Source organism: Schistocerca cancellata, chromosome 3 (genome assembly GCF_023864275.1).
Source record: "Schistocerca cancellata isolate TAMUIC-IGC-003103 chromosome 3, iqSchCanc2.1, whole genome shotgun sequence".
Lineage (NCBI taxonomy): Eukaryota > Metazoa > Arthropoda > Insecta > Orthoptera > Acrididae > Schistocerca > Schistocerca cancellata.
In genome coordinates, this window is record NC_064628.1 from 287,906,160 (window position 1) to 287,928,658 (window position 22,499).

At 38.8% G+C, this 22,499-nt stretch overlaps 1 protein-coding gene across 4 annotated transcripts in view; it reads right to left on the reverse strand.

The window, feature by feature from the left end:
* Positions 1–1,439: 1,439 nt before the first annotated feature.
* LOC126176699 (uncharacterized) overlaps positions 1,440–22,499 on the reverse strand; it is a 120,045-nt gene continuing 98,985 nt past the window's right edge. For all 4 annotated transcript variants that reach the window (XM_049923862.1, XM_049923863.1, XM_049923864.1 and 1 more), the window contains 2 exons: positions 18,968–19,182; positions 1,440–2,603 (listed from right to left, as the gene is read on the reverse strand). In XM_049923862.1, the coding sequence (XP_049779819.1) occupies positions 2,219–2,603; positions 18,968–19,182 (600 nt within the window). In that variant the 3' untranslated portion in view covers positions 1,440–2,218. The remainder of the gene's footprint in view (positions 2,604–18,967; positions 19,183–22,499) is intronic.

Consider the following 22,499-nt stretch of genomic DNA (forward strand, 5'->3'; position numbering starts at 1 on the left):
GAATCATTGTGAAGGTAGTTTGATGAACCCTCTGCCTGTGACATGCAGAGAATCCATGTAAATGTAAATACAGATGTAGAAGATGTAATGGTCTTTGCATTTACAGTAAGACCATTTCCGTGACTCATTTTGATTGCTATCACATGTGTATCCTCCCATTGCAAGATTTAAACTTGTTATTCACGGAGACATATTCATACTTATATTGCTGGATATAATGTCATCTCTCTCTCTCTCTCTCTCTCTCTCTCTCTCTCTCTCTCTCTCTCTCTCTCTCTTTTTTTTTTTTTTTTTTTTTTTTTTTTTTTTTTTTTTTTTTTTTTTTTTTTTTTTACCTATATGTTATAGAAACTGGTCATGAAAAGTGACAATGGCGAGGAGAGCAATGTGCTGAACACATGCCCCTCTGTATCATCCATTGACGCCTAAGGGCTTAGAATGACCTGGCAGCTGATTGGTATCATTGGGCCTTCAAGGTCTGTTTGGAATGGTGTTTATTTTTTATATGTAACAGAAATACCAAACATGACATATAGAAAATTTCAGTCACTGTCAGTGTAGGTGTGACGAATAAAGTGTAGTAACAAACAATATTTCCAATATCGTGTATGATAGTATTTTAACAATGGCACACTGCCCTCTACATGAGATGTAACATATCCACATTACACATGAAGGAAATATAAATAAGTGTTAATCTATTTTTTATACACATACATAATGATTTTGTAAGGAAATCTTATTTTTTTGAGAACATTATTCAAATCTACATATTAAAAAAGTTTTTATAGCTATATTTCATAATATATTAATTTATTTAAATTGAGAAAAGGCACAAAACATTTTCATTTGTGTGTTTGTTATGCTGCTGCATACAATGAGTTTTTTTAAAAATCTGTATTGAGAAAAGGAATTCATTACACAACTGCAGATGTGAAATACAGACGTAACATTTCTGAATGTACTGAGTTCTGTTTCCTTATGCTCTTGTTATTTCATCCTAATTATGAAATTATATCTAAAAAGAAAGATGATGAGACTTACCAAACAAAAGCGCTGGCAGGTCGATAGACACACAAACACACACACAAAATTCTAGCTTTCGCAACAAACGGTTGCTTCATCAGGAAAGAGGGAAGGAAAGGGAAAGACAAAAGGATATGGGTTTTAAGGGAGAGGGTAAGGAGTCATTCCAATCCCGGGAGCGGAAAGACTTACCTTAGGGGGAAAAAAGGACAGGTACACACACACACACACACACACACACACACACACACACACACACACACACACAAAATGTCTGCTTGTGTCTGTGTATATGCGGATGGATATGTGTGTGTGTGCGCGAGTGTATACCTGTCCTTTTTTCTCCCTAAGGTAAGTCTTTCCGCTCCCGGGATTGGAATGACTCCTTACCCTCTCCCTTAAAACCCATATCCTTTCGTCTTTCCCTCTCTTTCCTGACGAAGCAACCGTTTGTTGCGAAAGCTAGAATTTTGTGTGTATGTTTGTGTTTGTTTGTGTGTCTATCGACCTGCCAGCGCTTTTGTTTGGTAAGTCTCATCATCTTTCTTTTTAGATATATTTTTTCCACGTGGAATGTTTCCCTCTATTATATTCAATCATTAATTATGAAATTAGTTGTTCTTGAAATGAAAATGTTAACATTATTAAATGGTAATCACTATGAGAATATAATGGTTGTCTAGCTGAAATATATATATTTTTTAAATCTGCATAACATGCAATTTTCTTTTCATACATGATTATTATTTACCCTTTTGCCATTGTGTAGTTAAAATAGGACATTTTTTACTTCTGTTTTTACTTTTGTAAAGTAGCATTTAACATTAATTTTAATGTATTTTTTCCCATTGCAAGTGACCTTGCTTGGAACTCACTTCTTAAAATGAGTACTTCCTATATTCGTCCTAGTACTGATACGTAGTTTGATTTCAGCATCTGATTAGTTCTTTCTGGAAGTTAAAGATTTGTGCATTGCATCTGTTCATAAGTGAACACTATTATCTTATCAGATACTTTTTGGTCTCTAAAACTGCTTATATGTGTTCTTTCTGCCAAGGTACTACACTTTTTTTTAATTTTCTCAGATACATTTCTATTTGGAAAATTTCCTCAAAAAGTAGGTCATAACAAGATTTACAACTAAGAAAGAACATTTAAAAATAATGTTGATAATGAGTTTGCACGAATGCCACTATTCTTTCTCTTCTGTATTATTTGTTTTGCTTTTTTTTCGCCTCTTCTTTCCTTTCTTCCATCGTTTACCTGTTCCTGTTCCCATGGCCTTTCCCTTTTGACCTCTATGTTTCTTTCCCTGGTTCTTGGACCGAGATGCAGAGTTCCCATTTAATTTCATTACATCTTCTTCATCTTTATTTATATCACAGCGAAAAAAGGAATCATAAAGGAAATCTTGACAGGCAGTTCCATCACAAAACTCATCCAAACACTCTAGACAAACTGGAGGTCTTGAATCAAGAATACCAGCTCGATTCTTCACTCGGTTTATCAGATTTTCTGGTTTGTTCTGGGACTCTTGAGCAGCAGTGTAGAGATGTAGTTTTCCAAGAAGCACCAGTCTGGCATTATAAACAAAGATTTTATAAAGTATTATAAAATTTGATTAAATAAAAATGATATAATAATTTGTCTACTGTTGCAGAAACTTATGTCATAAGCCTTCCACTTTGTCCACAAACCATTTGGAATATAGCAAATTTGGCTAATTAAATGTATATAAACATTACTCTCTACTTGTGTTCAGTGAAAATATGTAAATTCCTTTTTTATGTAAATTTATGACAGATGAGTTCCAACCCATTAATCTTCACCGATGAACCAAAACATTATGACCACAGCAAGGTTGTATGCTAACTGGTGGCAGTGAGGGAACGTGACCTGGTAAGAGAAGTATGTGAGTGGAGCAGAGATGAACTCTAGTGACGATAAGTGGCGCAAATGTGGAAATCTGATGACTCAAGTGACTTTGACAAAAGTCAGATTGTGGCTCAGTGTCTGGGAGCAAGCATCTCAGAAATGGTGAAGCTGGGCAGTTATTGGCATGCTACTGTTGTGAGTGTCTATGGAAAGTGGTTGAAGAATGCATGCTACTATTGTGAGCGTCTATGGAAAGTGGTTGAAGAATGCTGAAACTATGAGTAGGTGGCAAGAAGTTGGACGTCCATACCTCATCACAGAACATAGGGATTGGAGGCTAGCCCACTCTCTAAAGCAGGATAGATGATGATGTGTTGCAGATCTGACAATAGAGTAAATTGCTGGTGTAGGAAACAGTGTTTTGGAGCACTCTGTTCAGTGCACAGTGTTGAACGCAGTGTTTCGCAGCAGAGGACCCAACATCATCATCAGTTATGGTTACAGTAGGCACGGGATCATCAAGGTAGGATCAAGGCTCAATGGAATTGTGTTGCCTAGGCAGATGAATCCTATTTATTATTAAACCAGGTAGATGGTCATGTCCAGATACACTGTCATCCAGGTGAATGGCTGCTCGAAACATGCAGTGCATAATGGATGCAGGCTGGTGGGAGCAGTATTATGTTATTGGGGATATTCATCTGGGCTTCCATGGGACCTGCGGTAGTAATTGAAGGTGCTGTGACAACTGTCGACTATGTCAACATTATTAGGGACCACCTGTAAACCCTTATGTTTGAGGTCTTCTCCAACAGTGATGGCATCTTCCAGCAGGATAACTGTGTTGCAGTGGTGTGAGGAGCATGATAGTGAACTCATGCTGATGTCTTGGCCATCAAATTCAACTTATCTGAATCCAATGAAACCCAACTGGAATGCTATTAGGTGCCTGCTCCGCGCCCATGAACCAACCGCCCATAAATTATGGGAAGTGTGTGACCTGTGCATAGGCATCTGGTGTCACAAACCTCAGTAAACATGTGGAGTACCTCTCGAATCTATGGAATGCGTAATCACTGCTGAACTGCGTGCCAGAGGCAGACCAACACGCTTTTAAGTAGGTGGTCATAATTTTTCAGCTTGTCAGTGTATTTTTCAAGTGTTATAATGAAAAACTAGTAAAAAATGAAGGAAGAAACCAGTGATGGTAGCTAAAAAATGACCAGATGTAGCTATATTGATGTTTTGTGATTTACATGAGAGAAGAATTTATACACAAACAAGGAAAACACAAGTTTCTAAAATCTGAGGTTACTTTTTTGCATGTCCAATAGAAAGATGCAATCTGCACATTTATTTTTGGGCCAGTTGAATGTGGAAGTTTGGTGATTAAGATGGAAGGGCCAGAATTCCAGATTTATATTTCCTGTGGTTTTTCTAAATTGCAAATACCAGGAAAAGGATCTGTCTAATTGCGTTTGCTATCCTATCCCAACCTGAACTAGTACTCTGCTTCTAACGATGGGATACTACACCTGATTATCTTTCAGTTTGTTCGAAACCAAATGGACGGAAAGAATTTTTCTCTCACATTGTGACTATAGTATAACATGGCTTTCTTAAGTTACATGTCAGAACATGGCTTTCTTAAGTTACACGTCAGCATACTGACAGAGATTACTTCCAATGTGTTGCACATGAGGGATCAGCTGATGAAATACACAGATAACTGTTGTTCATAAATACAGTTTATTTGTTCAACACAACATATGTTATTAATTACAATACATAATTGTAAGACTACATTGAGAATCAATATCTATCATTTGTTTGCAGTTCAGAGGAACAATGAAGAATTCCCCCCTTTCGCCATTTGTGAACGATATTTGGGGTTGAAACGTACACAGTGTCCCAAATGAGTTGTGACTTGAGGTTTACTTGGAGGCAGTGGCAGTGGAAGACTGGGTGTGTCCAACGTCATTGTACAATTGCTTGTCAGTAGCATCTCAGTATTACCTGCTGCACCTGTAGTGATGTCAGTCTCAGTTAGGCTAAAGGATGGCTAGTCTGTCAATGGATATTGTAATTGAAGATTGACTGATATCAGTATCAAATGTTTTGTCATGGTGTGCCAATATTTTGTATGGATCTTCATATGGTGGTTGGAAAGGTTTTCAAATGGCATCGTGTTAGACAAAACCCGTGACTGTGACTCTGAGTCACAGGAAGCAAATGGTCACTGGGTAGAATGTTCTTTTGAAATGGCAAGATGGAACTTGTGGATCTGCAAGTGCAGACGTTGCACAAAGTTTGAGGCTTCAATAATACTATTTGATGTGTGTGTCACCAAAGAAGTTGTGGTAGTTGAAGTGTTTGTCCGTACAGTAATTCTGCCACTGTTGTGTTGAGATCTTCTTTGAAAGCTGTCCAGAGGCCTTGTAGCACAACAGGGAGGCTGTCAGTCCAATGGCCTGTGGCATGGCATCTGACTGAGACCTTTAGCTGTTCATGGAGTTGCTCCAAGAGACTATTAGTAGTGGGGAGTAGAGTAGGGTAGTAGACACCGGTTCGAATACATTCCTACCAAGCAAAGCTGAGTGCACTTTTAAGAGATATGACATGCACTGTTTGACTTGATTGATAGTGACATGGAGATGAATAATGAACCATGGGATCCACTCACAACAGAAAGCTGTGTTACAGCTGCTGTCATTGCATCTTTTATAGGATAGATTTCAGACCAATAAGAGAAACAATCAGTCACTGTCAGGCAGTAATGGTACCCTTCTGATGGTGGTACAGGTCCAATTATGTCATGTGGACATGCTCAAAGGATTGATTTGTTGGGATGAAGGACTGAGCATAGCTGTAATGTGCCAAGTTGTTTTGATTAACTGACAAGTGCAGCACTAGAGAACTAGTGCCTTGCAATCTTTCTCAACATCTGGCCAATAAATGCATTCTTCACAAGTCGTACAGTAGTGCCCTTACTCCTGGATGGAAGAGGCTGTGAAGAAAGGAAATTACTTGTTTGCAGAAATATGACAATGAATGGTCATGCTTGTGGTGTTAATACATCACAGTAATGCACTATGTTTGAGCTTGGTATGTGAATACATTGGAGCTGTAAGCCTGAAAATGTTTTGAGGCATACCTTCTGTTTACTGCCTCCTTCCTGGGCATTGGCTAGTTCTATGGAGTCAAGTTCCTTCACAATAGCGTCAGTGTGTGAGAGTGCTTCTGCTAGTCCATTCTGCTCACCTTCAATATGTCACAATTGGCAGGGTGATGCCTTGTCTGGCTTCTGACAGAAAGCAAACACGAGTGGCTTATGGCCTGTAAAAAGTGTAAAATATCTACTTTCAAGCATGTGTCTTTTTTTTTATTGAGATATATGCCACATGGAGCTCAGTCATACATTTTCCAATTTGCTTGGGAAGGTGATGATCTTTTGCTGAAGAAAGCTTTTGGCTGACAGCCTACATCTACATCTATATACCGGTACATACTCTGCAAACCACTGTATGACATGTTGTGGGGATATCCTGTACCACTACTAGTCATTTCCTTTCCTGTTTCAGTTGCAAACCGAGTGACAGAAAAATTACTGTGTATATGTCTCCAAATGAGTCCTCATTTCTCATCTCTTATCTTTGTAGTCCTTATGCAAAACGTATGTGGGTGGCAGTAGAATCATTCTGAAGGCAGCTTCAAATGCCGGTTCTCTAAATTTTCTCAGTAGTGTTCCTCAAAATGAACACTACCTTCCCTCCAGAAATTCTGATTTGAGTTCCTCAAGCATCTCTTTAACACTTTCGTATTGTTCAAAACTACCAGTAACAAATCTAGCACCTTCACCTCTGAACTGCTTTTATGTCTTCCTTTTTAATCTGTCCTACTATGGAACCCAAAAACTTGAGCAGCACTCAAGAATGGGTGGCACTAGTGTCCTATATGTAGTCTCCTTTACAGATGAACCACACTTTCCCAAAATTCTCACAATAAACTGAAGTGCACTATTCGCCTTCCCTACCTAATTCTCACATGCTCATTCCATTTAATACCTCTCTGCAACATTATGCCCACATATTTAAACAATGTGACTGTGTCAAGAAGAACACTACTAATGCTGTATCTGAACATTAGGGTTCGATTTTCTTTCTCATCTGCATTAACTTAAGTTTTTCTATATTTAGAGTTAGCTGCCATTTATTACACCAACTAGAAATTTTGTCTAAGTCATTTTTTATCCTCGTACAGTCAATCAGCTTTGACACCTGCTTGTATGCCACAGCATCATCAGCAAACAACCACAGATTGCTGTCCACCTCATCTGCCAGACCATTTATGATTAAATAAAATAGTAACTGTCTTATCACAGTTCCCTGAGGCACAACTGACAACATTCTTGTCTCTGATAAACACTCGCCATCAAGGACAACATACTGGTTTCTATGACTTAAAAAGTCTTTGAGCCACTCACATATCTCAGAACCTATTCCATATGCTTGTACCTTCATTAACAGTATGCAGTGGAGCACCATGTCAAATGCTTTCCAGAAATGTAAAATATGGAATCTTCCAGTTTCCCTTGATCCATAGTTCACAGTATATCATGTGAGAAAAGGGCAAGCTGTTTTTTGCACAAGTAATGCTTTCTAACTCACTGATTCTCAGTCTCAAGAAAATTCATTATATTCGAACTGAGAATATGTTCAAGGATTCTGCAGTAAACTGATGTTAGGAATATTGGTCTGTTTATTTTGTGTGTCTGTTCCCTTCACCTTCTTATACACTGAAGTGCCAAAGAAACTGGTATAGGCATGCATATTCAATTACAGAGATCTGTAAACAGGCAGAATATGGTGCTGCGGTCGGCAACACCTATATAAGAAAACAAGAGTCTAGTGCAGTTGTTAGATCGGTTACTACTGCTACAAAAGCAGGTTATCAAGATTTAAATGAGTTTGAATGTGAGGTTATAGGCGGTACATGAGTGATGTGTCACAGCATCTTCGAGGTAGTGATGAAGTGGGGATTTTCCTGTATGATCATTACATGAGTGTACTGTGAATATCAGAAATCCAGTAAAACATCAAATCTCCGACATTGCTGCGGCCAGAAAAAGATCCTGCACGAACAGGACCAACAACAACTGAAGAGAATCATTCAGTGTGACAGAAGTGCAACCCTTCCACAAATTGCTGAAGATTTCAGTGCTGAGCCGTCAACAAGTGTCAGCACGTGAACAATTCAGTGTAACGTTGTTGATATGGGCTTTCAGAGCTGAAGGCCCACTACTATACCCTTGGTGACTGCATGACACAAAGCTTTACACCTCGCCTGGGCTCCTCAACACTGACATTGGACTGTTGGTGATTGGAAACATGTTGCCTGGTTGGACGAATCTTGTTCAGATTGTAGCGAGCGCATAAATCCATGGACCCAGCAAGTCAGCAAGGGACTGTTCAAGCTGGTGGGGGCTCTGTAATGGTGTAGGGCATGTGCAGTTGGAGTGATATGGGATCCCTGATATGACTCTGACAGGTGACATGTAGGTAAGTATCCAGTCCGATCACCTACACCCATTCATGTCCATTGTGCATTCCGACAGACTTGGGAAATTCCAGCAGAACAATGAGACACCCCACATGTCCACGGCTGCAACAGATTGGATCCAGACATGAACATTGTTGAGCATATCTGGGATGCCTTGCAACGTGCTGTTGAGGAGAGATCTCCACCCCCTCGTACTCTTATGGATTTATGGACAGCCCTGCAGGATTCATGGTGTCAGTTTCTTCCAGCACAACTTCAGACATTAGTCAAGTGCATGTCATGTCTTGCTGTGGTGCTTCTGCATGCCTGTGGGGGCCCTACATGACATTAGGCAGGTGTACCAGTTTCTTTGGCTCTTCAGTTTATATAGGAGTCACTTGCACTTTTTCCATTCACTTGGGATTTTACGCAGGGTGAGGGATTTACGATAAATGCAAGCTAAGTAATGAGCCATTGCTGTAGATTACTGTTTGTAAAACCAAACTGGGATTCTGTGTGGGTGTAGTGACTTATCTGTTTTCAAATCTTTCAGTTTTTTCTCTGTTAGGGATGCTTATTACTATGTCATCCATATGAGAGCCTGTATGATTGTCAAATGACGATATGTTTGTATGAGTCATCTGTGTGAATTAGTTCTTAAATGTGAAATTTAAAACTCTGGCTTTTGTTTTACTATCTTCAGCTGCCACATCAGACTGGTCAATGATTAACTGGATGGAAACCTTAGAACCGCTTAGTGATTTTACATAGGACGAGAATTTTCTTGGGCGCTCAGACAAGTCTTGCTAAGGTATGACAGTGGCAGTAGTTGTATGCTTCATGCATAGATCTTTTCACAGATGAACAAATCTCTACTAACCTTTGCCTGTTGTCATTTGGTCATTCTCTTTTGAACCGAGAGTGCAACAGCCTTTGCTTCCTTGCCATTTCCCAAATTTCATTGTTAAATCATGGTGGGTCTTTTCCATCCTTAATCCACTTACTAAGCACATAGTTTCCAGACCACGATTTACAATCTGCATAAACTTTGCTCATAATTTCTCTACATCCATCTTACTGGAACTAAGTGATGTCAGTTTACTGTGTACGTGAGATGTTAAAGACTGCTTATCTGCTCTTTCCCACAGGAAAACTCTCCTAGCCTTCTTGACTGATTAACTTTTGTAACCATAGTTGCTGTAACGACATCATGATAGCTAATCCCTGTCTCTATACTGTTGCTGCTGATAAGGTCTGGCCTGTTTGTAGCTTCAGGGTCTAAGATATTTCCACTGCATGTGGGCTGCCAATCTAGCTGCTCAAGACAGTTCTGAGAAAACATGTTCAAAAGTACAGTCATAACATATGCACTGCTGTGACACAGCACCAGTTTCAGTTGCTGATGTGTCCACAATAATGGCAAGAAGTGTGTCAGGAATAGGATGAGCTACCTATGCAGCTTCTGCAATAACAGCTTTCACTCTGTCCAAGGATGATTTTTTAATCAAACCACCAGCATAGCTCCAAGTTCAGGTGAACCTCCTAGCATTTCATCAAGCCCAAGACTTATATTGTAGTGCACCTGGGGGTACTCAGAAATAGCTTCCACTCTGTCTTCAGGTGGCAGGATTCCTTGTGCATTGATGAGGTACCCTAGGAATTTTACTTCCATCATTCTGAAGGCACATTTTTGTGGATTAATCACTAAACCATGTTCTTGTAGTCCAGAAAACAGTTGTTGTAGGTTCTTTGCCTCACTAGATGACGTTACCAACAGCTCCTCAATGTACCCATAACCAAACTCTAAATCTCTAATTACTTCTTGTATGAAGTAATGGAAAATCCAGGCAGAACTGCACAGTTTGAATAACATAAGTCTGAATAAGGTACAAACAGCAGTTTTGGGTATATCTTCCAGTGCAATTGGTATATGAGGAAAAGCATGGATGAGGTCGGTCAGGGAAAAAACAATATTACCATGATTGTGCACAGCAAAGTCTTATTTATAACAATGAAAATTTACATTAATTTCTTCCATCTCAGCTTTTCTTCACTGTGACTACTCTTTGCTTCACTCTGTTTTAATTTTCAACATCTTTCATTGTCTTTTCCATCTATTTTTCACTGCCCCCTCCCACCTCTGTTATGAACAATGCACTTAGCCTCTCACCCTTATCAACTCATGCACGATGTTTTAGTAGTAATCTCTGTCTTGCATATTACCCCATCACCACCTTTAAGCTCTCAGGTTTTCAAATCTCTTCTGATGCAGTCCCCAACAATCAGCCTTTCCTTCTGTCCTTCTGATCTCTTATGGTAAGTCCCCCCTGACCCACAGTTCTGGGTGACTTTCCCAAAATCTACCCCTTTTCATAGACCTCTCCAGTCCTTTTCCTTCACTCTTCTTCCTTCCCCTTCAACCCATCTGCCTGAAGAAGGAGCCACTGGCTCCAAAAGCTTGTCAATCACAACAGTCTTTTATGTGTGTGTTTTGCTGCCACTTGGTGAGTAGATTTTTTTATCTGTCCAGTTAAATAATTTTTTATCAAAGTCTTCATTATGTTGCACAAGCTAATGATTAGGTATCATTCTGGTGTTAAGGTGATAATAGTCACCACAAGGGTGTCATCTGTTATACTTCTCAGGGACAATAAGGAGTGAAGAGGCCCAGCTACTACTTAAAGGGCAATATCCCTTATACTAACATGAAAGAGAACTCTTGATTTCTGACCTTTAGTTTTTCTGGATGCATATGTGAGATCATGCATGAACTGGTGGTCCTGGATGATGATGTACCACTGAATGTCCTACCATTGCTGGTGTATGCAATGGACAGGTGACTTCAGGCAACTGACAAAGCAGGTTGTTGTACTGTAGCAGAAATCAGTATAAAGGCATGGATATTTGTAGGAAAATTAACATTGTTGGCTGGAATAGTTGTGCACAGTGTGAAATAGTATGAGATCCAGTGTGCTGACAAACGGTATCACATTTGACATCAGGTGGTAAAGGGTAAATTGTTGTGTACAATGAAATGGGACTCTCTCAGTCCAGAACCGCGCTGCTGCTACAGTTGCAGGTTCGAATCCTGCCTCGGGCATGGATGTGTGTGACAAGAAGTTGAACTGTTCACGTATAGTGACTGATAATTTTGTTAGTTTGGGCACATGATGTGGACATAACGTAAAATATGAGCTAAATAGAAAATTATTTGAGACATCAAAATGGTTCCCTTTACACAATGTGAGGGCCATGAACTATTATTCTTCTCAGCTTGTTGTTGATTTACATTTGTTATGGACTGACAGAGGTGTATGTCAAATTTTGTCAAATGACAAACATCCTGTATTCAAAAAATTACTGCACAAACCTGTTGTAATATCCAAACATAAATAGGCTAGACTGAAGTTTGCTGAAAAATATTTGTCATGGACTTAAAATTGTGATAAAGTGATCTTCAGTGATGAGAAGATGTTCAATTTAAATGGACTGGACGGATTTCAGTGTTACTGGCATGATCTGAGAACAGAGCAGCAGGTAAGAATGGAAAGAAATCTTGGGAGTGGAAGCGTTAAAGTCATACATTGCTCAACTGAACACTACAATGAGCTCTAACACATAAACTGAGATGCTAGAGACAGAATTGATTATAGTGTATGAGGGCCTAGGGAACGAAAGTCTACAGTTTCAACAAGATAATGCACCTGTGCATGTTTTTGCTACAAGAAAAACTGATTTGAAGATAAAGATATGATGTCTTGCCCTGGCTTGCACGTAGCCCAGATATGAAACCCAAGGAAGACCATTGGGGAATACTTGCAAGCCATGTTTATTGCAATGGAAGGTAATTTGAGGCTGTAGGTGAGATGAAAGTTGTGATACACGATAGTGGGTGACAGTTCCACTGCAAGAACTACAAATGCTAACAAAATCAATGTTGAAGAGAATTTTTGAGATAATTAGGAAGAACAGAGGTTGGACAAAGTACTAACAATCCAATAGCACAACACGATAGTGAGTGCCTTTATACCAATTTCCATCCAGGAAATGCAAACACCTTATTTTGTTACACATGTTGTGAAAGAAACTATATAATTCCATCATGATTGTTTATATCTTATATGTATCTACTACTTTAATAATAAATCCAATACATTATACTACAGATAATGTACTAACACTTGCGTAGGATCCCTGCCTTTTTACTGATTTCCACTAATGTAACGTGAATCACCTGTAATCACTTTGGCGCATGGTTGACATAGTGTCAGCAAATATTCTCCCCAAAGGTCAAACACCTGTTTCTGCTGGAAGAGCACTGCCATCATGATGCATGTCAAGTGGCATATTTGTAGGTCCAAGTATTGCTTAAATAACTCAGTTACTTGTGTTTGCAGTGCTTGCAGAGAAGTCTCTGTTCTGGTGGAGACAGTTGCAATGCCTTTTCTTGGATATGTCTCAACTGTTTGGTCAGCAGTGTGAATGAAAGCATCAAGATCTTCAGTGCAAACTGTGAGCATTTTCTGTATTCCAACAGGCAAGCATAACAGCCTTATAGTCTGCAGAATATCACTGTTAATAGCATTGCCTGTGAGTGTGTAGAGATGACGAAGTAGTTGAGATGGTGTATGGTCACTGAAATCTTCAGTGAAGATTAATTTTTCAAGTTGCTTGGCTTCTGACTGCAATAAGTTCATGCTTGATAGAGGTATATTTTTTAGTGTTTGGTGGTGGAGCTAGGATGTCTTGTACTTCTATAACCATTTGCTCTTTAAGTGCAGGTACCATACCACCATATTTAGTTTCCTTTGAGGTGACAAGGGCCAAGGCAAATTGACTCTCAAGTTGGGCAAATCATAATAATGGATTATCCTACCAGAAGGGCAGAGTTTCATTGCAGTCAGGCTAAGGATCATATTTGCCACCAGTAAGTCAGAGCTTTCAGAATTCTGTATGTTTGTCACAGTAGGCATTGATTTTGATCAACACAAAAAAAAATTGATTAATTAGAACATGTAATCATAAGACTGCAAGTAGCATTTGTCTGTAGTTCAGATGCACCATGAAGAATCAGAGCGTTTAAACTGCGCACATAAAATATAACAGACAATTCACTGTTCACATAACTATGTTGGGAGAGTTAATTTAGAGTTGGAATGGCTGCTTGGGTCGGGTGCGGGGGCTCATATTGGTGTGGTTCCTGTTGATTCTCTCAGTAGGTGGGACTATACCAGGCACGGCCTACATCTCAACAGGAAAGGGAAGGGGAAACTGGCTGGGGTAATAGCAGGAAATTTAAGGCAGGGAGGAACTGCCATGAATGGTAAAATACCAATGGTTACAGGTGTTGGAGCAGCACCTTTTTTAGGATAGGTAAGACAGAAAGATGTCAAGTTCTACGAGAGGTCAGGATTGAAACAAATCTTCAGTTTAGGAAAGAAATTAAACAGCACAATTCTAGCACATTGGATCACCAATCACAGCTGTCAATTATAAATTTACACCAATCACCAGAAATTTTATCTCCACCAAGTTGTATCTCAGTCCCAGGTAATTGCATTGATGAATTAGTCACCCAACCCAGTTGACATAATCTGCCTCTCTGAACACCATGTGACCACTGGTATAGGAACTAGGCCTAAGCACAATGAGAAACTCAGACATGAGAGTACTGCAAATGTTAGAATAAGGAAAGGTTCTCATAAAAGTATAATTAGAAATTATGTACGTATATTTCATCAAAATATTGGGAGTTTAAAGAATAAAGTAGATGAGCTTCTGGTTTGTTTAGAAGATTTAGAAGCTGAGGATGAAATAGATATACTATGCCCGTCTGAGCATCACATTGTTACTGATATGGATAAGTTAAATGTAAGTGGATATAAGCTCTCTGCACATGTAATGAGAGAAAATATGGAGAAAGGAGGAGTTGCCATATATGTCAAAAGTTATCATTGAGCAAAAAGTATAGAAACAAAAAAGTTTTGTGTAGAGAAACATATAGAAGCATGTGACTGTGAGCTTAAATTAAATAAAGGCACATTTATAATTGTAACTGTATATAGGTCCCCATCAGGAAATTTTCATCTATTTCTGAAAAATTTGGACTCCTTGTTGTGCTATCTGTCAGACAGGAAGAAGAAAATTATTATTTGTGGGGACTTCAATGTAGATTCTCTGAAAGATGGTAATAGGAAAAATGACCTTGAAGTATTACTCGGTTCTTTCAATTTGACACCCGTTATTGATTTTCCTACTCGGGTGGTAAAGGATAGCAGCTCACTGATAGATAACTTCTTTATAGACCAAGATAAGTTTAACCAGATAAATGCTCAGCCTGTTGAGAATGGTCTTTCTTATCATAGTGCACAGCTAGTTACAATATATGACATAGCTCCATTCAGCAATACTAAACAGTCCTCCAAAGTAGTACGTTCAGTCAACGATTTAACAATTGCAAATTTCAGGGAAAGCCTACAGCAGTTAGACTGGGATGAGTTGTACCGTGAACCTGATGCCAATTTAAAATATAACTTATTTCATGACATTTTTGTAAATGCATTTGAAAACTGCTTCCCCAAGAAAATAGTTAAATATACTCGTAAGAAACCTTGTAACAAACCACGGCTTACTAAGGGTATAAAAATATCTTGTAAATGAATTTTGATAAGACACAGTACATACAGCTCTGTACAGTGAATGGTATGACGGCATTATAAATATAGACGGCATTATAAATATAGACCTTAATCAGAAGCATATAGTTAAGGTAGAATAATCCAAATTTTTAGGTGTGTCCATTGATGAGAGATTAAATTGGAAGAAACACATTGATGATATGCTGAAACGTTTGACTTCAGCTACTTATGCAATAAGGGTCATTGCAAATTTTGGTGATAAACATCTTAGTAAATTAGCTTACTATGCCTATTTTCACTCACTGCTTTCATATGGCATCATATTTTGGGGTAATTCATCACTGAGGAATAAAGTATTTATTGCACAAAAGCATGTAATCAGAATAATAGCTGGAGTCCACCCAAGATCATCCTGCAGACATTTATTTAAGGATCTAGGGATATTCACAGTAGCTTCTCAGTATATATACTCTCTTATGAAATTTTTTATTAACAACCAAACCCAATTCAAAAGTAATAGCAGTGTGCATAACTACAATACTAGGAGAAAGGATGATATTCACTATTCAAGATTAAATCTAACTTTGGCACAGAAAGGGGTGAATTATACTGCCACTAAAGTCTTTGGTCACTTACCAAATAGTATCAAAAGTCTGACAGATAACCAACAAGTATTTAAGAAGAAATTAAAAGAATTTCTGAATGACAACTCCTTCTACTCCATAGAGGAATTTTTAGATATAAATTAAGAAAAAAAAGAAAAAATTATAAAAAAATAAAAAATAAAAAACACAAAAAATAAAAAAAGTTGTTAGATTAACTTAAGTATGTTGTTAAATTAACTTAATTATGTCATGTATTGGAAAATTTGACTCGTTCCACATCATTACGAAATATCGTATTCATCCATGGAATTAGTATTAATCTAATCTAATCCAATCTAATATATCTAAAAAGAAAGATGATGAGACTTACCAAACAAAAGCGCTGGCAGGTCGATAGACACACAAACAAACACAAACATACACACAAAATTCAAGCTTTCGCAACCAACGGTTGCCTCATCAGGAAAGAGGGAAGGAGAGGGAAAGACGAAAGGATTTGGGTTTTAAGGGAGAGGGTAAGGAGTCATTCCAATCCCGGGAGCGGAAAGACTTATCTTAGGGGGAAAAAAGGACAGGTATACACTCGCACACACACACATATCCATCCGCATATACACAGACACAAGCTGAAATGTCTGCTTCCCACGTGGAATGTTTTCCTCTATTATATTCTAATCTAATCTAAGTTACTTTAATCTAAAAGTAATCTGTAAAATATGACTGACCATGCGTATTTATTTCTTATGCTGCAGTATGAATTAATTAGTGTCTGATGGTTATATCTGGCATTCTCTTATTGGGAAATTGGTACTCATGACATCTTCACCCATGCTCATTTTGTCACCTGATGCCATTTGGAAGTCTGTACGAGTAAACTTATTTTAATGTTTACGTATGGTATGAGAAATTCTGGCAGAATGTAAATAATTAAGGAGTGATGGTAATGTTTCACAAAGAAAACTTTGTTAGCTTTTGAACAAATCCGTTTTTGAGCTACAGGTGCGTGCGGCGCAAACACACACACACACACACACACACACACACAGCTATTGAAGCTTTCTTTCTTTTCTGTGTGCGTGTCAATGAATCAATGCTGCCACTATTTTGTGAGTTGTTACCTTGATTGATTGACTGATTTAGGCATGTAGACAAAAAACAACAGTGGTCTTAGCTTAGTGTTGCCCACACTGCAACTGCATTTATTCTGTGGTTTCTCTCCCCATAATTCTACTGAAGTCACCCAGTACCTTTAAAGAGTACCAGGAGGACTTTTGAATGAATGATGTAGTACCATACTCAAGATGTAAGTGTAGGGATTAGATACACAAACCCTGCACCACTGCTCATGATAAATTCCAAGTAGACATGGTTTCCCACTGCCTTCCTTTGATCTGCTATGGAGTGCTAAGTGTGTGTTTGTTTTGTGGATGACTGTGATGAGTGTTCGTACAGAGTAGTGCTGGGTTTGTGTTGTTATGAATAAAAGGAAGGGAGAGAGTGAAACCCGGTGTCAGCATACAGCCTACTCATTGGAAGTAGCAAGAAGAGGATCAAGAAGGCCTTTTACTAATTCTGTATGTGTAATGCGAAAGGTAAGTAATATAATGATTTCTACTGTATCATGCCATCAATTTAAAGCCAATTCTGTGACATGTGGTCAATGGCTAATAAAGAATCTGAATTTATTAGACACAATTTCTTCAGGAAGTAATGACCCGAATATTCGGTGCCCTTTGGCCTCCAATGTTTCACAATGGAAGATTAAATGTGGTGTGCTTTTAACCCCCCCCCCCCCACACACACACTAAATAGTCTACAATTATGGGCTTCTTTCTCTACACCCATCATTTCTAATTGTTTTTTTTTTTTTTGTTTTTTTTTTATTTTTTTTTAAGTCTCCATGGGCAGTCATCAGTCTTACCATGAGTTTGTCTCCCTGTTCAAACCAAAGATCGCAGAATTTATCTTGAAACATCACTTCAGTGTCATTAGCTTACAATGCTTCTATTTTTGGATTGCAAGTCAAATATTCTGCACAGTGCCTCCTAATCCAGCCATATAGTTTTGTCCTGACCATTGCTTTAGTGGCGGTCAGAAAAGTTTACAGTCCAACAGATGGAGTCATTGCACTTGTCCTCACTAGCCTGTCAGCTTGTTCATTGTTGCTGATTTCCGAGTGACTAGGAACAAACAGCAGATTTTGCCTGTTGCTTCACCCTAGCCTTACAGTGGCTTCATGGCATTCAGCAACAATCTTTGCTCTTATTGCAAAGGCTGATAGAGATTTCAGAGCTGCTTGGCTGGCTGAATGAACACAGATGCCATGGTCCTAGTAGCACCAACACAGATTCTCCTCCACACACTCTCTGATAGCGATATTTCCAGCCAGAATACCATGGCTGAATTCCCTAGAGACTGTGGTTTCTAGTCTAGGCTGTACCCCATATATCCTGCCCCCCACCACCATTGTCTGTTTTCAATCCATCAGTAGACCAGACTATACCTCCTGAGCAGTATAGAGGTTTGTTCTTCCACTGCTTTGTACTTCCAAATATTACCCTGAGATGTTTACTGAAGCAGATGGTCATTGTTGTGTAGTCAGCCGGCACTCCTCGATGACTCCTATAAGTACCACATTTGGGATTTTGGATTTCCTAAAGGATTCCTGTTGTTTTCAGCTTTTAACCTTTATGCCCATGGTGGTGCCTCCATTGTAACCCAAAGGTGCAATGGGAGGCATGTCCAGCATTCTCTCCATCCCAGTAGTGAGTGTGCTGCTAATTCCACCTGTTACGGCTAAGCAGCAAATCTCTGGGCCTTGCCAACACCTTCGAAGTTGCCATCAGTTTTACTTTATTTCATCATGCTATAGCGCCATAACCTATCATAGGTCTTATTAGTGTTGTGTATATCCAATATATGCTTCTGAGATTTAGAACCAAGTTTTTACTACAGGCCCTTTCAGTGCACATAAGAGCACCTTTCATTTGGGAACATATATTCTTTATATCTGAGGTCCAACATAGTTTCACATCCAGGATTGCTGCTAGATACTCCACTACTCCCTCTACTAGTAGAGTTTTGGTGAAGAGCTTGAGATTCCAGTACATGCCCTGGATACACTTCCTTATGAACAGCACCACAGCAGTTTTCTTGGAAATGACCTTTAGGACCTTCACTCCTTAATTATTTACAAGTTTTAATGTGTCACAGTATTGCAGCATGTAGAAATGTATTGTTTGACTTACATAATTGTGACTTATATAATTAGTTTTGATAACTTACCTGGAAAATAGTTCTTCATCAACCTTTGAACGTGGCCTTACTGAAGTGAGCATTTTCCAGTCTATTGGAACAGGGCTTAGATCTTCCAGTGCAACAGAACGCATGTCAGGAGGGACAGGGTTTGCATAAGAATATTCTCCCTGTCGGCGAAATTCTCTTCGTTGTGGTCGAAATGTAAAATCCTTTTCACGCATTCGGATCTCTTCATGTCGTACCTTTGACAAAAATGAGTTTAAAGTACAGGAGGTGTATATGTAATAGGACTGTGAAAAACTAATGTTACCAGGGCAAAAAAGTATTTATGTGGCAGGTCAACACATGACTACAGATTATGTTATGGAATAAGGTGAAGTAGCAGTTGACTAATTTGATAACAAAGGCTAGTGTTCAGAAAGACAACAGTGCACATATAGTCTTTGTATAACATGGCCATTATGATGGTCTGCCAAAAGGAATACTGGATACTAACTTTGGCACCACGAACACCGTTTACGTATGACCAGAATTTCTTTGGATTCTGTAAAAGATCACTTGACAATGTACTGTTACAGTAGTCATTGAAGGCATCATGCATTGCTATCTTGACAGCCAAACATGTTTCTTTCAGTATCCCTCTATCTATAGCTCTACACTTTGTTTTACACCTATTACGCTGTAATCTCTGTGTCTTTAGAAATTTCTTTAGAGTGACAGTATAACATTGAGCTTCCCTCCCATTATGAACTGTTCTACTGGGTACATGTCTACCCAGTGCATGGTCAATTATACTTTTAAACTTGAGCCAGAGTTCCTCTACATGCTCCTGCCATATGTTGAAAGTTTCAAGTTCCTCATTCAGATATGACACTTTACTGATTTTTTTATCTAGTTTACTGAACTTAGATATCTTTCTGCCTGTTTTAGTTGTCCTTTGTACTCTGGTAATCATTGTTGCCACAACTGTGCCATAGTCACTGATACCAGTATTGATGTGGACATCCTCAAAGAGGTCAGGTCTATTTGATCGAATATATTTCAATCATGAGTGAGGTTCCTAACTATCTGTTCTAGGTAGTTTTCAGGGAAGGCATTTAGTAAACTTTCACAGGTGTTTTATCACACCCACTACTAAGAAAAATGTAATTTTCTGATTGTTGGATGATTAATGTCTATGCTGATGATTATAGAATGATTGGGGAACTTAGGTACAGGTGAACTGAGGCTTTTTCTAAAGTTTTTGGTTGCATCATGAGATGAGTCTGATGTACAATAAAAGGAGCCAATTAGCATTTTATGCCCACCCCTCATACTAAGCCTTGCTCAAACAATCTCAAACGCAGCTTCAATTTTTATGCTGGTAGATTTGAGGTTTTTTGTCTACTGCAACAAATACATCACCTCCATTTCCCATTTGCTTATCCTTTCAATATACACTTAAATTTCCCCCCAAAACAACACTGCTATCAATTTCAGATTTCAACCAGCTTTTTGTACCTAGTATTATGTGAGCTTCATTACTTTTCATGAGCACTTCACACTCTGGCACTCTGTTGAGAATGCTTCAGCAATTTACCATTAGGATTTTAATACTCTCACCTGTGCGAGGCATTTCTTTGGATCTTTCACTGATGCTTTTTGGTTTACCACACCTATCCTCATCCAGACTGGATGGAGAGTTGCCTAATCTAAAAAACCTTTGTGTGCATCCTACACACAGTCAGCTACCTGAGTAGCAGCATCTGATGTCTAGTGCACAACTGACCCATTTACAGTTCTTAACTGTATGACACAAATCCAGGAAGTTGCAGCCTAGTTTGTCACAGAACTTTCCAATGGATCAATCCTTCCACTCAACTCAGAACCAAAGGGCCATGATCAATTCTGGGGACAATGCTGCAAATTGTGAGCTTTGTTGAAACTCCATGCAAAAGGCTGGTCTTCTCAACCTTCATTGCCAGTCGCTGGAATGAGCCAAGAATGATCTCAGAGCCCAGACAACAGGCCTCATTTGTTCCAATGTGCACCAAAATCTGCAGTTGGTTGCATCCTGTTCCCTCATAGCTCCTGGAATAGCCTCTTCAACATGTTGAATGAGGTCTCCAGTCATACACACTGACTGCACCTGGTGTCAATTCCTGTCCCTTGCTGTCATTATCCCTTAGGGGTACCATCATTCGTTGTATGTTTGAACTGCCAATGATTAATAGACTCTACCCTTTTACATTTGCCTGCTCCTGCCACCAGACACAAAAGGTTTCCCCAAAACAGGTGAAGTGAGTTCCATTGGCTCAGTTTCAGTCTCAGTGAAAGACAGCACCTCAAACCTGTCTGGATCTAGGTGAAACTTTTATTTACTAGCACATGAGTAACATTACATGCAGACAGTTGCAGTACACATATTCTGCCCAAGGGGGGTAACAGGATGGTGACAGTATGGGCATCCAGTCATACTTTAACTTAACTATGCTAAATCCATTACTAACCATGCTGACCCGTGCCAGTGCAGCACAAAGGCACAAGAAAAAGGAGATACTGAGAAGTAACTGGTAACTTCTGTAAATGGATGTCTACATAATATTCTACAGGTTCGACAACAGTGGTAGATATGGCAGATCGTGACTGTCAGCATGCTTCCTAACTCATGACTATGAATCACTTTATTGTCAATCAGGAACTGGTGCAAGAAGACAGTTTGTTCTCCTTGTTATGTTTCAAAGTCAGTTCTCCAGTAGAAGCCACTTGCTGAAGTGATAGATGATCAGAATGGCTATATGAAGTTTCTCGAGACCCAGATAGCTGTTTGTCCAACCCCTTAACAGTGATGGTGACCAGCATGGGAGCACATTTCAGAGCACGCATTGTCATCTACAGTTATCATACATCCTATTCATGAACCATGTCCTGACTTTTGTAATGTCCATGGGATCACCATGATTGCAGTGTTTTCATTATAAATACTGTCTTGAATAAAAGTGTCCTTTATGTCCATGTCATTTTATATTTCGTTCAGTTACTTTCCGTACTATACTGGTGCAATTCTTTCTAAGAATGATCCAACTTTCTTTGAGATTTGTTACTTGGCAGTGACACATCATGTGAAAGTTATTTTTGTCGTTTTTGTTCTTATGTTTTGCACGCCAGTGCAAGATGGTGGTTCATCTACTTATTATAACTGTTGTGTTACTTATTGTTGTTTACTTGTGCCAGGGAAGGGTATATTGAAAGAAAACATCATTTTGTATCAGTATTAGTGTGCTGATTTTTTTAGGTTATTTTTTGAAACTAAAGGAAAATATCAAGCTGCACACTCTAGCTGTTTCAGCAAATGTTGGAAGATGTTCTAACAACAAGCAAATGATATTCAACAACAGACTTTCCCTCATTTTGAGAACATATGGGTGTTTACTATGACACACTGCAATAGTTTGATGGTTATACAACAATTTTCATACATCTTCAAAGAATGAATTTTTCTTAAACAAAAACCTAGCAATTCTAGATTAACCATCCTTTTAATAATATCAGTTCAGTCCCCTGAAAAATTTTTCATTAC